The 15,628-nt window shown below is 35.8% G+C and overlaps 1 protein-coding gene across 25 annotated transcripts in view; it reads left to right on the top strand.

The window, feature by feature from the left end:
- PAM (peptidylglycine alpha-amidating monooxygenase) overlaps positions 1 to 15,628 on the top strand; it is a 282,567-nt gene that overhangs the window by 246,226 nt on the left and 20,713 nt on the right. For all 25 annotated transcript variants that reach the window (XM_032625238.1, XM_032625224.1, XM_032625221.1 and 22 more), the window contains 3 exons: positions 2,389 to 2,518; positions 13,040 to 13,156; positions 14,860 to 14,932. In XM_032625238.1, the coding sequence (XP_032481129.1) occupies positions 2,389 to 2,518; positions 13,040 to 13,156; positions 14,860 to 14,932 (320 nt within the window). The remainder of the gene's footprint in view (positions 1 to 2,388; positions 2,519 to 13,039; positions 13,157 to 14,859; positions 14,933 to 15,628) is intronic.

Genomic DNA, 15,628 nt, shown 5'->3' with positions numbered 1-15,628 from the left:
TTGTAGTGGTGCTGGGCGCTGAGAAGCTGATGAAAGCGACTAAATATCTGTATTGTTATGAGGTTCAAGTCTCCCTTGGAGCCCATCCAGAATCTTCAGGAGCTGCTGAATAAGTACAGAATGACCACCGAAAAGACAAGCTGTAACTGAGATGAGAATGAATGAAGTACAACCTGAGATTCAAGCAACTTAAAAATAATTTGAAACATTTTCTTTGGGGAATCCATCCATATGTCTCTAATTATAATACTTATATCCTGCTTCCTGAGTTCACTTTCAGAAACACAGTTTTTTTCATGTCACCCCATGATTGAAAACCTTCAGTGGTTCCTAGTCGCCTATAGTCACAATTTGCATCCTTTTCTCCTATTATGATAGATAATAAGCATGATAGATGATGAATGCTATTCATCCTAGCAGCCCCATTTACATCCACTGTTGTGCAAATTTAGGCACGCCAGTTATTACTCTGCCCCCCTTCTCCCCAACTCAGGAAGACATAGCAAAACACACGTGAGTGAGAATGACATTCTCGCGTGCTCTAACATATTTCAGAAGTAAATTATTCCCAAGCGTTGTGCTTTACTGCTATTAATAAAGTACTTGCAGCATACCTCAAAATTAATCACAGTATAGATCAAGACACCACAGCTCAAAACTACATTCATTAATTCATTGTTAAATCCATACCTTCATGTGCTCTACAAATGTATATTTTCCAGTCTAAACTAGATCTTGGGGTCTGTTAGTCCTGCCTGTCACTGTCATACCCACTCCTGACATACACAGATATCCTTAAAGACATACAAATTACGTAAAGATCTTGAAACACACTCTGCAATTATAATCATCCTCACTTTCCATCTTTCTGACTGAAATATTCTCTGCCTACTTCTATATTCAATAAACTTTAAGTGAGAACACCTACCCTCTCCCAGCCAAGCCTCAGGAAGGATTATGGGCCCTTTCCTGCACTGTACTGTGTCATAAATATTTGCTTTCTGTTTTTTGTTTGTTTGTTTTTTGGTTATTTTTTGGGTTTTTTTTTTTTTTCATTTTATCCTATGAGTCCCTCTAGAACCAAAACCATGCTTTATTTCTTTGTGTCCCCAGAATCTAACATAACACCTTACATAGACAATACACTTAGGGAATATTTGTTGAATATGCTTCAGCAAAGGTTGTAGACACAACTGTTCCAGGCATCCTATTGATTGTGCTGTGTTATTAATTTTTGTTTTAAAAAATTAAATGAGCAAAGGTAAGAATATCTTGAGTGGAAAGTTACTGTTTCCTGTTGTATAGTTGAGAGAATTATCTTAAAGTGTCTACTCTCACACCAGCATCCTCTCAGGCTTTCAGAAGCTGACTGTACAAGCCCTGTGTTTCCCTTTCTTCCTCCAGTCTTTAATGTTTATCTTTGAGGATTTCACTGCATGTTGCCACATCCTCCAGAGTATGGGAAGGAGAAAGGAGACTCAAACTGCTGCTTTTTTACTTCTCAGCATCTCTGTTGAAGCGTTTCAGAGGGAAAGAAATATTGACACTGATACAAAGGATTTCACAGCATCTTCATAACTTTACATCCTCAGTTAATATAACTACTCTGTACATGGTACCTCTTTATTCATGAGCATTTTTATAAAAGGGGTTAACAATTGAACTTAGGTATTCTCTAAGTATAAGTGTATTCTGATCAGAAGTGAGAGTGATTGTAAATCACTCAGTCATAGAGTTCCTGTTATTTTTTCCTTTCTCGTGTTAGGAAACAGTGAAATATAAGCAGTGAAAGAATATCTCTCCATTCCCATTGTTATAGGAACACTAAAGTTAGGTGAAATGAGATTGGTATTTTACATAGTTCCTTGTACAAGGTATTATCAATGATGGTTTATTATAAGGTCTAATGTATTCTGAACATCCACAATTTACACAGAAGTTAGATGAGAAAGACAGACACACACAAACACACAGAAACGGGCTTATTGCCTAAGAATACTATTTATTTACAACATTTAAAAGCTTTGTATTAAAATGATGCCATCCATGTTGCCATATTTTTCAAAGATACTAATTTAAAGTAAGAATCTTGTTAAGAAGACTGTCTCAAATTTGCCCCTTAATGGCTTAAGGATAAACTGGTTTTACGAGGCATCTTATCAACAGGAAAAGAGCATATCCCCAAACAAGTTCACAGTCACTTACTTTATTCATAGCTCAGGAGGCTCCTTGGCATGTGCATGTGGTATATTTTATGTAGAGCATGGCTTGATTTTTTTTCTTTGCATCTAGTGACATTACTGCATGAACTTCTTATGATCATTGTGAATCTTCATGAGGTTATACTAGCTTTCTTTTTTACACTAAATGTATGGATTTATCTTTTAGATTTCCATGTAGAAGAGGCACTGGATTGGCCTGGAGTATACTTGTTACCAGGCCAGGTTTCTGGGATGGCTCTGGACCCTACGAATAATCTGGTGATTTTCCACAGAGGTAACCATGTCTGGGATGGAAAGTAAGTAATAATTTTTCCTTGAAGGAGTAAATGAAGATAAAAATAGCATGCATTGCTTTTCATTAAACTAAGAATAATGGTGAGAGAACTATCAAGGTTTTCTTTGAACTTGATTTTTGTGAGCAAAACATATTTGTTCTTTTAGTATATGACTGTGACACATAGAAAAGAGAAAGTCTTGTGCATTTGAAAACAGTTAAGGTAGTTTCACAAACTAGTTTATGGAAAGAAGGCAATAACAGTCTGTGATTCTGCCTACTTAGCATTTTGCTCTCTCCCCCTTGAAGCTACCTTCACATTCCTAAGGAAAGTAACATTAAAGGCAGTTAAGACAGTACATGGCTGAGGCATTTCAAGACTTCAGAAAAAGTGCATCATGATCAGTGATCAACGAAGAAAGTTACTAGTTGACTACAATAAAGCACTTCATTATTTTCATGTACTGGGTACAGAACCATAGTAAGGCCATTGGACTCTCCCTTTCCATCAGACTGCTCCCTGGCATGATAACAGTGCCTTCTGGAGACTGTAGTTAGAGCAGCTTGGCCACCATATTATAGAAACAGTCAGTACCTTGGCCTTCACATTTCCATACAGATAATTCTATTACTCAAATTTGCATTTTTCATGAGCACCGAAAACTTAAAGAGTAACAAGACTTAAGAATAACACTAAGACTAATATCCCGCTTTTCGCTCTGGGTTTCTCTTTCCAACCTTTTATTCTATCTTCCACTATCATCTTATAGGGAGTTTTGGTAAAAAAGTCTAACATTCATTGAGTGTTTACTGTGCTCCTGTGACTGTTCTGTTTACATAAATTACCTCACAACATTTAGGCACTGTTATTATCATCATCATTCACGTTTTACAGGTGAAGAAACCAAGAGGAAGTAAGTGTTCTGCCCCAGACCTCACAGTTAGCCTGGCAGAGTCAGGCTTCAGTTCCTTTCCATCTGACTCCAGAGTTGGCCCACTTACCCAGTTTGTTAAACTTACTGCCTTTTAGAGGATTATGAGCACATTTACATGATTGTATTTTTAAAAGCTTATTCCAGAATTTAGCAGGTTATCTTAATTCTCCTGAGTAATGAGTATCCATTTATTCATGTGTTTTATCACAAATCTACATATGAAGGTAAATTTTTTAATATCTTATGAATTAAGTGTAATGAATCTCTCCTTTCAAGTGTACAACTGTAGGGTTTCATTTGGAAAATTGAGGATCCACATACACATTGTTTTCTTCATTGTTCAATTGTTTTCTTCCTCCATTTTCAGAGATACTGATTAAACTTAGGCTAAGCCTGCTCTGTCACATACACATGTATGTAGTTTTCTTGGTGTAGTTGAAGATGGAATTCAATTAGCATTTCAAAATAGATTGATAGCTTTGTTACTGTTTAATTGTCCTTTCCAGTTGTCACACTCAAAAATGGAATCTGAGGAAGAGATCAATTCAGAGTTCAAAGCCATCGAACTCAGCATCCCTATTTATACATCTCTGTTACATCATCTTAGTCATTATTGAACATCTAATGATATTTTCACAAGCGCTTTCAAAAGCAAACTATTACTATTCATTGTAGCATATTCTTCATTTTAATGAATATTGCTACATTTTCCGCATGGATTTCTAGCCACATTTTACCAGACGAGAAAATTACAGCATCATTTTCTCCCATTGATACTGTGTCAGCTGGCTAAAGCTAAATCGGACAAAGTCCAATTTTCCATTTTAATGTGATATTCATTCCAAGTAAACAGCAGAGGCTGGAATAGTTTAATAGAAAAAAACAAAAAGGGATCTGTAAAGGCCAGCTTGGGGTAGATGACACAAGGCTGTGAAACAAGAGCCACATAAGAACATTTTCTGGGACATATATGGCCGTCCTAGCTGAAGACCTGCTTTTTCCTGGCCTCTTGCTTTCATCTAGATAACCAGTATCATGTGTAAATAGATTCCAGTTCCATTGCCAAAGCCCCAGTGTGTTTACCCTGATAAATGGCACTGACAAAGGGCCAAAAATGCAAGACTTTTTCAGGGCAGTCATGCTGATTTAACTCATTAAATCTGTTTCTTCTTTCTTCTTCTTCTTTTTTATCTTTCAGGTGTAAGAATATTTGTTATCTCTCTTTCCTTCTGCCTCTCTTGTATTTCCTGTTGGCCTCTAGCAGCCTTTGCAATCCATGGTTGTGAGGAAGTTCTCTTCTGGCACTCGGATCTCTGCTTTTAACACTGTCTGCTTTAATATTCACAAAGGGAATAAGAAGTGGATTACTCTGTTAGTTATTTTGTAGGAAAATAGATTCGGATGTGTGGGCCCTGCTCGTTGAATGGTCATACATGACCATCCTTCCTACATGTATAAGTTGCATTATATAGAATAGACAACGTACATAATTTTTCTTTTTCCTCATTGACTATCCAAGGATTATACAAAGAAAAAGACAGCACTTTCCAGAATAATTTATTATGTGTTAGTGAGAGACAATGGAAATTAAAAATGGGGTGGAAATTGCATTCTTGTTGCTACCACTGTTTGGATAGAAAGATGAGAAATCCTGTATTAATTTTCCTCAGAATCTTTCCCATCCTGATATTTCTCATGTTCACAAAATTATAAGTTCCATAAGGCTAGAGCTTGTTCTAAATCAAATCTTAGTAGTCTATATCCCCTAATTTTTTGTAGTTGATCATTCTTTAAGTATCAGACAGTACTTGAAGTTAATAATAATCCCTAATTAATACTCAGTACTCAAAGCTCTTTTGATATCATCACAAAAACTGTCTTTATAAGTAGTATTACTCTTCATTTCTACCTGATAGCCTTGATCAACTCTTACTTTTCTACTTAACATGCTAAATAAGCATAGCAACAAAATAATAATAGTAGTAATAATAATAATGATGATGATAAAACACTTACCCTCCTGAAAGATGACTGTCAACTCCCTTTCTCAATTTGATTTCCATTTTCTTACCTGTCAATATGGCTTCTTCTAGCTAAAATAGGAAATGCCTATTACCAGCAGGGTGTAATGAAACTTTAAAGAGCCTCTTGTCTGCCCTGGTGCTCGGGCAGCATGGCAGCTAGAGCTCTTTAAATGCCTCCCAGCAGGAGCTGGGTAGCTCCTGCCTCAGTAACAGCTGTTCCTCGGTCTCTGTCAAAATCACCACCATTGTCAGAGGCTTGCTTCTTGGCCTTTCTTTTATTTATCTCAGCTGTGGCTGAGGTTCTACTGTGCAGGCCTCACATCACATACCCTCTTAAGTAAATCATGGGTTTTATCCCTAATTTTTAGGTGCTAAAAGATGTTTCCATTATACCACTTGTCATTTCTTCACATGCAGTTGGAAGGGATTTTGGAAGTTTTATCACTTGGAATTCTTTCTGTAACCAATAAGGGAGAAAACCCAACACAAACTAGCTTAGGAAAAGAAATTTATTAGTTTGTATAAATAAAAACTTTAAGGGTATGGTAGCTCAAACGACACCACCAGCACCTATTTAACACATTTTCTCCTGGTTGGCTCCATTCTTAGACCCTGATTGATCTTCCTCCCCACTTGCAGTTTCAGAATTATAGAAGAGGTAGTCTATTTCCCTGATGTAGGTCAACAGGAGATCCTTAAATGGAGACTTTCAGTGTTCTAAAACACTCTCAGTGTTCTACCTGACTTTAGGTCATATTTCTTGCATCCTAAACCAGTCACTGTGGGCAGAGGAATGAAATACACTCTTTTTTTTTTTTTGCGGTACGCAGGCCTCTCACTGTTGTGGTCTCTCCCGTTGCGGAGCACAGGCTCCGGATGCGCAGGCTCAGCGGCCATGGCTCACGGGCCCAGCCGCTCCGCGGCACATGGGATCTTCCCGGATGGGGGCACGAACCCGTGTCCCCTGCATCGGCAGGCGGACTCTCAACCACTGCGCCACCAGGGAAGACCTGAAATCTACTGTTTGGCTTAGCCTAACTTTTTGTTCTATCCTTGGAATGTGAGAGTAGAGTTGACATTATCAAAAGCAAGTGGACTGAGAGTGAGGCTCAGAATGTTGGGTCAACTAAAGAAAAACTGAGGTTTCATTAGCACAAAATGGGGCAGTAGACCCTGGGCACCCAAAATAGCAAATGTCCACCAGAGAGCTCATCTCCAGCTTCCTGCTGGGACATCTGTAAACAAAATCTTCCATGGTCATCTGGAGCTTGAACTCTCAGTGCCAACAAATGCCCTAGATATGAGACATACTTTCCAGTTATGGGACTCATCTAGATGTCATAAAGTTCTTCATTATGTTAAACTCACATCTGTGTCCCGTAACTTCACCTTCATGACAGCCAAATGCAAAATGAATTTACTCCCATTTATTCATGTCAAATATTTGCATATTTAAAGAAAGTCTTATCTTCTCCAGACTAAATATCCCCCAGGCCCTCAGCCAGTCTTCATACTGACATGATACTTTCATCTGAAGGTGCTCTGGTTTCTCAGTCCTTTAAAGTGTTTGGTTGAGAAGTGGCCACAATCTCATGTGTTAGCTGATCAGCAATGCAATTACTTTCCTTGATGTGTATTCTGGATATCTATTAGTGTAAAAGGGTTCTGTTCACTTTTCTTCAGCAGTCATATCTTGTGTTGCCTTGTTACTCTGTGTTGAATTTGTAATCTACTAGAATCTCCAAATGTATTTCATGAAATTGTGCTGAAGTTTTTACTGGAAATTTATACTTATGCAGTGCTTTAAAAACACTGAATTCAGGATTTTATTCCAATTACATTTCACTCATTAGGTTTAGCATTGCTCCAATTTACAGATATTATTTTATTCTTAATTAACCAGAGAATGAGCTGTCCCTTCCAGCCTACTATTAGGTCTGTTTGATGAGCTTGCTTTTCACATCTTTATACATGTTGTTTATAAAATTGAATAGTTGAATGATTGGTTTAGCAAGTTTTGTCCTTAGAGGTGTGGTCTTCTGGGAATCTTCTCCCATTTGCCCTCCAAAAATTTGTTCACAAACCACCTCTTCATCAATGTTTTATGGAACCTTGTGAGGTTCTATTGTTTCAGAAATCTATCTGCTTTCTAACTTTCATAAAAATCAGTTCAAGATTTGCCTCCCTAGTTTTCTGGAGTCTCTGTTAAGATATATCTGCTTGAGGTCCTGCTTCTGTATCTGCAAATTCTTTCATACCTTAAGAATTAATTGGGCCTGGAAAATTGAACTCAAAATGACTGAGTGGTACCTTAGTATCTTCACATCTGAGAGAAAATTGTAAGGAGTTCTACAAAAAGAATGTTTCCATAGTCTACCCTTTTCTCTCATATTGCCATTTCCAGTTTTACTCAAGCCATTTTCTTCCAGTTTTATGCCACTTTCTCTGATTCTTCTTGGCTATGTGACTATTCTTCCTATCTCTTCTACATCTACAAATTAAATTTGATAACTGGAGGGGAGATTCTCCAGTCCAGTGAGGTCAATCCTAGTAAGAGAAAACCACATGTTTTTGAAGACAGGAGACCTGGGTTTGAATCTTGGTTACCACCTCCTACCTTTGAGACCTGTATCAAGACATTTGAACTCCCTGACTCTGTTCCCTAGTCCAAAAAAATGAAGACTTTAAAAAGTGCCTCACTCTGTTGAGTAACAAAAAGCACTTTGTTAAGTGACTCATTCCCAGTGGCCTTATTGATGGAACAGAGCCCAGTGCTGTGATACCTAGTTCTTTGTTCTTTTCATCCCTATTTGAGATGTCTCTAGTGGTAGGTCCATCAGGACACTAAATAGTCACACTGGTTTCTTTTCCTACCTTTTTTCTTCCTCATAGGAATTTCTCAATGTGTATATATTCAGAAGTAAGTGTTTTTAACATAGTATTAAATTATATTCCATTTAAAGTCTTTGGTTTTATTATGGTATGTCTTTGCTTTCCTAATGTTGAGGGTACATTTCCACTTATTTTCTCACTTGAAAACCTATGGTCCTTTCTCCAGCCTCTTAATTTATATAATTACAACATTATATATTTTACTTCTCTCTTCAGTTGCTATTATTTATTTTGCATTTCCTTAATTTTGATTGATGGCACAGAAGTTTATTTTCTCCCTATTCTAGTTCCTTTGTGTGAGAATATTGCAAAACATTTCTTTTCAGCCTTATCTAAACTGTTTGATTAGCTGCTAATGTGCAAAGTCATTAATGGGGGATTCAAATTGCTAAAATAAAGAACTGATGAATTCCAGCCCACAGGCCGCAGTTCAGTCTTTTCCGCTGAGTGCTTTTTCAGAGAAGCAAACAGAAATCAGCAGTGCTCCAGGCACCATGTGAAATGTTCAGGTTATTATTATATCCTGTAAAAAGTTAAATGTGGTTGAAATAAAGACCTCTCTGCAGCATATAATGCAGGGTAGCTGCTTTAGAACACTAAATAAGCAGTTTGCTATAGCAACAGTGTATCCAGCTCTATAATCTGACATCTGTTTGTGAACTGTTAGAGCGTTACTTTTCTTTGAATTAGAAGAGAGTTTATAAATTACTTTATTTGGCAGATTTAATGTGAGAGAGTATGTGTGTGTGTGTGTGTGTGTGTGTGTGTGTGTGTGTGTGTGTGTGATTTTCCCATTTCAGAAAAACATCAATTCCTTTTATTACTTGCCCTGTGTAACTGCCAGGGCCCAGCTGTTAGTTGCATGAGGCTCCTGTGATCCCAAGTGAAAGGATTAGGGCTCATCAACCAATCCACTGAGGGACTGAATGTCCCTCGATGCTGCCAGTTTAAACATATAGACATCTGGTAAATGGTATCACAAAAGATTTTCAGTGAAACGGTTGGGCCTATTGTGGTTAATTCCTTAAAGCTATGATCTTTCTCAGAATTCTAGAATGTTATTATTTGTTATTTATGTTACTGAAGTAAATTAGTATATTCAAATGATGCTAATATCAGTAAATTCAAGAACTTGCCTAATCACTGAGATCCTTAGTGGATACGGGGAAGTGTAGTAATACTATGACTAATAATCATAGAGCCAAATACCATAGGAAAAGTGGGTAATTTGTGATAATAAAAAAAAAACACTAAAAAACAAACCATATTATTAGTTGTTACATTGTAATGAGATACTAAGAAAAAAATCTTGATAAGTTGAGAGATCTGATATTTTCTGTGTATCCAAATTTTTATTATCAAAATCTGATTTATTTACTCTGTAGCTTATTTACTTTGTTACTTATTTTTCTTTTGGCTCTTTCATTTGCTGTTTCACAATTTATTATAACATCACCAAAAAATGGTTAATAAAATAAAAGAGTATGATCCTCAAATTAGTTAATTTGGCTATTTTTCCCACCATTAGAAATCTGACGTTTCTAGATTGTGAGTATAGATGCCCACACACAATTTAGGTTTGTGACAGCAAAATATCAACTACTTGATACATTTTTTTCTGTATTCATGAGCAGTGCAGAACAGTACCATTGATAAAGGATGTTTTCACTTACCTACGCATCAGCTACAACATTTCATTCGATCTGACTAGCATTGGGACTGTGAGTCGGGGTTTATTTATGTTTCTTCCTTGACATAGCTTGTTTTCTTGGAAGCCAAGCTCAATATCGCAGGTTCTTGACTTTGAGCTTATATGGCTGCCAGAGAGTAATTTAAACTAGAGTTTGCATTTTTAAATATTTAAGTGTCTGGAGAAATAAGCTGAAGCTATAAAAAACATGATTTAAATTAGAGGAGGTCAACATATGCTCCTGAACGTGGGGGTGGGGAGATCTACTTTCTCTCCATCGTAAGTTGTAGGAATATTATTTTCTAAGATAGTAGGACCAGAGATTTAAGACTGATGGTGAATATTTAAGTGAATGACAAGACAGACCAAAGAATTGCTGTTGCTGCAACCTATTGCTTGGGGAAATCATGAACAAGTAAATATGTCAGGCTTCCTGTATGGTTTGTCATTTTGCAGATAAGAGATATGGAATTAGGTATGCTGAGGTCTGATAGGCTCCAGTTTTATCAAGATATGCAATAGGCAATTGGACTGCCACTGTTATTAGCTGTCAGTAGTGTGTCAGAACACTGTCTGCATGTCAAGTGGATAGCACTTGGTAAGAATTATGAGGACTTGGTAACTTTCCATATTACTAACTCCTAGGTGGGGGTGGGGTGGAGAAGTAATGTACTAGTATATTCCATGCCCAAGTAAATAAACTGCAAGAATAAATGAAAATTTTAGGAAATACAAAATGGAAAGGGAAATCTAAGTATAATCAGTGGATTTTATCAATATCAATATCCTGGTTATGATATTGTACTGTATGTAGTTGTGCAAAATGCTACCATGTAGGAAACTAGGTAAAGTGTACACAGAATCTCTCTGTATTATTTTTTCTTGCAACTGCATGTAAATCTACAGTTATCTCAAATTTTCTTTAAAAAAAAAGGGAAGACAAATTTTAACTCCTTAAAGTCAGAGAAAACATAATTTTCACATTATTTAAATTACCATTATGCCACTACAAATCTTGAAATGTTTCTGAATAATGAGAAATATGACTTAGGCCTTAAAAGAAATGATAAATGAAGAGACTTTATCCTATTACATATGAATATAAAACTGTAGCATACTATGAGTCTTAGACATACTGAACTTAAGTTATCCAGTATCATAGACAAGTTGTTAAAAATATAGATCATTGATGGTTGAATCCAGTACCTTTGTTTTCTAGGAGAATTGGTATGATGTTTTTAGTACAGAAAGTCACATTGAAAATACAGTTTCAGATATAGGATAAACTCTGGTGTTTCATAGTACTGAGAAAGAGTTACTTCACGTTTGCTCTTTACCAGTGTCTCCTGATTTAATAATACCTTGTATATTCTTACATTGGTTCGAACTAATAAAATTTTATATTTCAATTTAATAGTGATCTCATGACTGTCTTATAAAATCTGCTCTGTTAGTGATGTTACTTCCATTTTGTTAACTTATGTATTTTTTTCTAGGTACTGGTGTGTGGTTTTAACTACACGTAATAGCGTATGTAAGCAATATTACTTAAGTTTTAGGTCGAGAAAGCTGAATCAATATTTTTTATTCAATTGAATGCATCATTAATAAGAACTGCTTCAGGGACTTATTAGTATCTTTCAGGAAAAATATACCCAAAAGACTATGACAGTCAAGAATCTCAAATAATTGTGATGTATATTTTTAATGGCAAGAAAATGTAATTTTGAAATGTTTGTTCTCCTACTGGGACTTTGCATAAGTAATACTAACCAACTAATCAGTAGAGGTATGACAGATTTGAGCAGTCTGCCGCCTTCCAAATTTGCAAATGTCTCTCCATAAATATTTAATATTATTCAGATTCTTTTGCTTATACAGTTGAACTACAAAATATTAATAGTTTTTTTCACAGACTTGTCTGATTCTATAAGGGAAATTCTATTTTACAGAAATATTCATCTGGCAAAATATATATATTATATATTTTTATGCCCCCCAACACCCACACACATATGGCTTAACTATGTGCTGATCAATTCTTTGCTTTTGAAAATACAAGTTGGTCTCTTGGCGCTTTGTATATTTTCCTCTTTCACATAAGCTTACATTAGAAGAGCTTATCTTTGTTATTTATCCCAAATAATTTCCAAAACAGGTATATAAATAAGTACAATGTCTGTGATAACTGTCAACTTAAAGAAAGATACTACTAACAATTCAGATAGAAATATAAATGAAAAATATATATAAACATACATGTTCATAATATTTTATAATAACCTGGAAGGTACAGAGTTAAAAAAGCAGAAATTGTCATATTCATTTTAGTGTTTACATTAATTATTATATAGATGTCCATTTTGTACTTACAGAAAAATTGTTATATGGAAAAAGTTTTATGTCTCTAAACACATTTTTGTTTCAAGAATCAATTATGGTTTATATTTTTGAAATATTTTGAACATTCCATTCTACATCCTAATAATATGTATTTGCATGTTGTACCTAGAGCAAGTAAAATAGCAAACATAGTTTTGATCACTATCCTTCCTGCTATCATTTACACTTTGCTTATCATTGCACAAAAAGTTGTTATGCCTTCTTTTGTAGTTTGAAAGAAAATAACTATTGAATTAAAACATTTTGAAGAGCCTTTGAAAAAAATTAGTTTCTTTAAGAGTTCTAGGTAGTGTTTCTCAAAGTCTCATGTGAATATGACTCACCTGGGGATCTTGTGAAAGTGCCGATTCATATTTGGTACGTCTGAAACCTTGCATCCCCAGGCACTGCCCATGCTGCTGCTCCACTGACCATTCACTAGTTCTTCAGGCTAATGGTATATCTGAAGTGAGAAGGGCAAAGAGTGAAGTCAGGCACATCTGAGCCCTTTTCTTGATTCTCTATTTAAAATCTCAAGTGAATGGTCTGCCTTTCTCAAGTTCACTGATGTTTCTGATTGGTTTATTTTCCATTCTAATGCTTTTTTTTTTTTTTTTTAGCTCTTTTGACAGTAAGTTTATTTACCAGCAAAGAGGTCTCGGGCCAATTGAAGAAGACACTATTCTTGTCATAGATCCAAATAATGCCGCAGTACTCCAGTCCAGTGGAAAAAATCTGTGAGTTAAATTACTTGACTATCTTTCATTTTCTAAAGAGGTGGTTCTAAACCCTGACTGAATATTAGAATCACCTGGGACGCTTCCAAAAATTAGATTGAGATTTAGTCTGGGAGCGGGCCCAGGTATCAAAATAGTAGTTTGAAAGCTCCCCAGGTGATTCTAGTAGGTAGTCAAGCTTCAGAGAGAATTGATACACATGCTAATGAAGTGACTTGCTACTCAGCTAGATCTGAAGGATAAAAAATAAAAATTCTTGAGCAGAAAAGTTACATAACCAAATTCACCAACCAATCACCATTAAGAAAAAAGCCTTCTCTCTTCCCATCTCAAAGTGAAGACTAAACAAATATCACTTTCAGCTTTCCATAGCATGCATAGGTAATTTGACTTTTGAAAGCTGCTCATTATTTGGTCTTATTCCTAGATGGCATTTGGCAGCCAAAAAAAGTTGGCTGATATTCATGGTCATTGAAAGAAAGGGACACCTGCTTACAGAGTGTCCACAACAGCTATAACCTGGCAGCGTTAGGAGCTATATACCCTACTCCATCTGCTTAGGCACAGGGAAAGCCAGCTTCTTTGAAAGGCGGGGAGCCATCCACTTTGAATGCAGCTGCTTATGGAGATGGTAATAATTAGCTTTTTATAGGATTCTAAGATGGTGAGTCAGGGGCCAACTTCTAATATACCAGTCCCACCACTCATTGTGTCTGAACCTGTCTCTTCAGTGCTCTACGCATTAATCAGAAGCATCTCATTCCAGAAAGGAATTAAAGAGGAAGGCAGAGCAACTGCTGCTAAATCAGCTTGGCCAACAGTGGGGTTTCTATGTTGAAAGCAAATCATAACTCTCACATTCAGTCACCAAAAGAGAGATCTAGTTCAGTTTATTAGTCAAGATCAGGGTGTTACATTCTTGGCTCATGAAAAAAAAAATCTATGATTACAACACCTTGCAAAGGCTAGAAGCTGACAAACGTAGCTTGTGGATTGTCAGGTTTGACCACAATCACATTAAGACATTGTCCATGTGTTTTTAACTCTGTCCAAGTTCCTTAAGCCTGTGAGTCTCTGTCCACGTTGCAGTTCTCTTATCCAGGTCGTTCCAATTGATTTATTAAACAGATTAACCTTCTCTAATGATTATCCAGCACACCACTTCTCTTTGCTCAGATGATCACAGCCCATGTCTGCTGGAAGTTGTTTTCTTTGGGTTTTACTGTCTTTAGTAGGTACTCTTAAAGCTTTTCAGTCATATATTTAATATTTTATATTAGTACAGCATTATATTACCTTGCAGCATATTTAAGCAGCATATTCAAACCATATAAATCCATTTATAATTCTCTAGACAATTTGTTTTATACACATTTCTTTATGATCGTAGAACTTGTTTTCAAATTGATGTTATTTGTGTTATTTAATATACCATACTTTATAATATTTGTAATTGATACGTAGGCTTCGTGTATAGATTTTTAGATGGTTAAATACCGCTTAAGATTTTTCACAAGGAGGTCTCTATTAAAATGGGTATTTTCATTTAACAATTCACTTTCATCTTTTCTTTAGTAATACAGGTATACATTTATCAGTTTTTAAATTTATATTGCCTTTACAAATTAATTAGCAAAAAAATGTCCTCTCATGTATGCTTTGGGAGTAATTATATAATTAAGACAATTATCTTTATTTTGCAGGTTTTACTTGCCACATGGCTTAAGTATAGATAAAGATGGAAATTATTGGGTCACAGATGTGGCTCTTCATCAGGTAATCTTCCATTTGGCAGTTATTCAAATAGAAGTTAATGAAGTTATGCTTTCAAAATGCTCCGGAGTTGTCTGGGTCTTTTTTTATTTTATTTTATTTATTTTTTTACACAACAGGTTCTTATTAGTTATCTGTTTTATACATATTAGTGTATATATGTCAATCCCAATCTCCCAGTTCATTCGACCACCACCACCCCCTGGGTCTTTCTTTGTGACCCAGAAAGTTTATAGCAAAAGAATGGAACAGCCATGTCTGAAATGGTGCTTTTAGAACTCAATGCTAGGAAAAACTTACATGTAAATGATCAAGTCACCCTTCTCTGTGTGGCTGGCAGGAATCTTAGGGCCAGATGTGAAGCTTCACTCTACCAACTGTTTGGGCTCTCCCAACCTCCTTAGCTTTCCATATCTGCTTTTCTTTCCTCTGTCCCCAGGTCTTAGTTCTTTTTTTCAATCACTTTATGTGTTTTATGTATTTTTCTTAAGCTACCTTAATCTTCTATAAATTGAGCCAAAGTCTCTAGTATATACGTTTATATGTAAAACAGCAAATATTTGTTCTTTTTAAAGGAAGTTATATTTCCATTAGGGTATATATCATAATGTATTTCCCTTAAAAGATAAGCTCATGTTTAATACCTGTTTAATGAGTAGATGGGAAAGAAGTAGGAAAAGAAACTAGAGCTCAGAAGCC

The sequence above is a fragment of the Phocoena sinus genome, chromosome 3, assembly GCF_008692025.1.
Source record: "Phocoena sinus isolate mPhoSin1 chromosome 3, mPhoSin1.pri, whole genome shotgun sequence".
Taxonomy (NCBI): domain Eukaryota; kingdom Metazoa; phylum Chordata; class Mammalia; order Artiodactyla; family Phocoenidae; genus Phocoena; species Phocoena sinus.
This window is presented reverse-complemented; position numbering and strand designations above follow the sequence as displayed.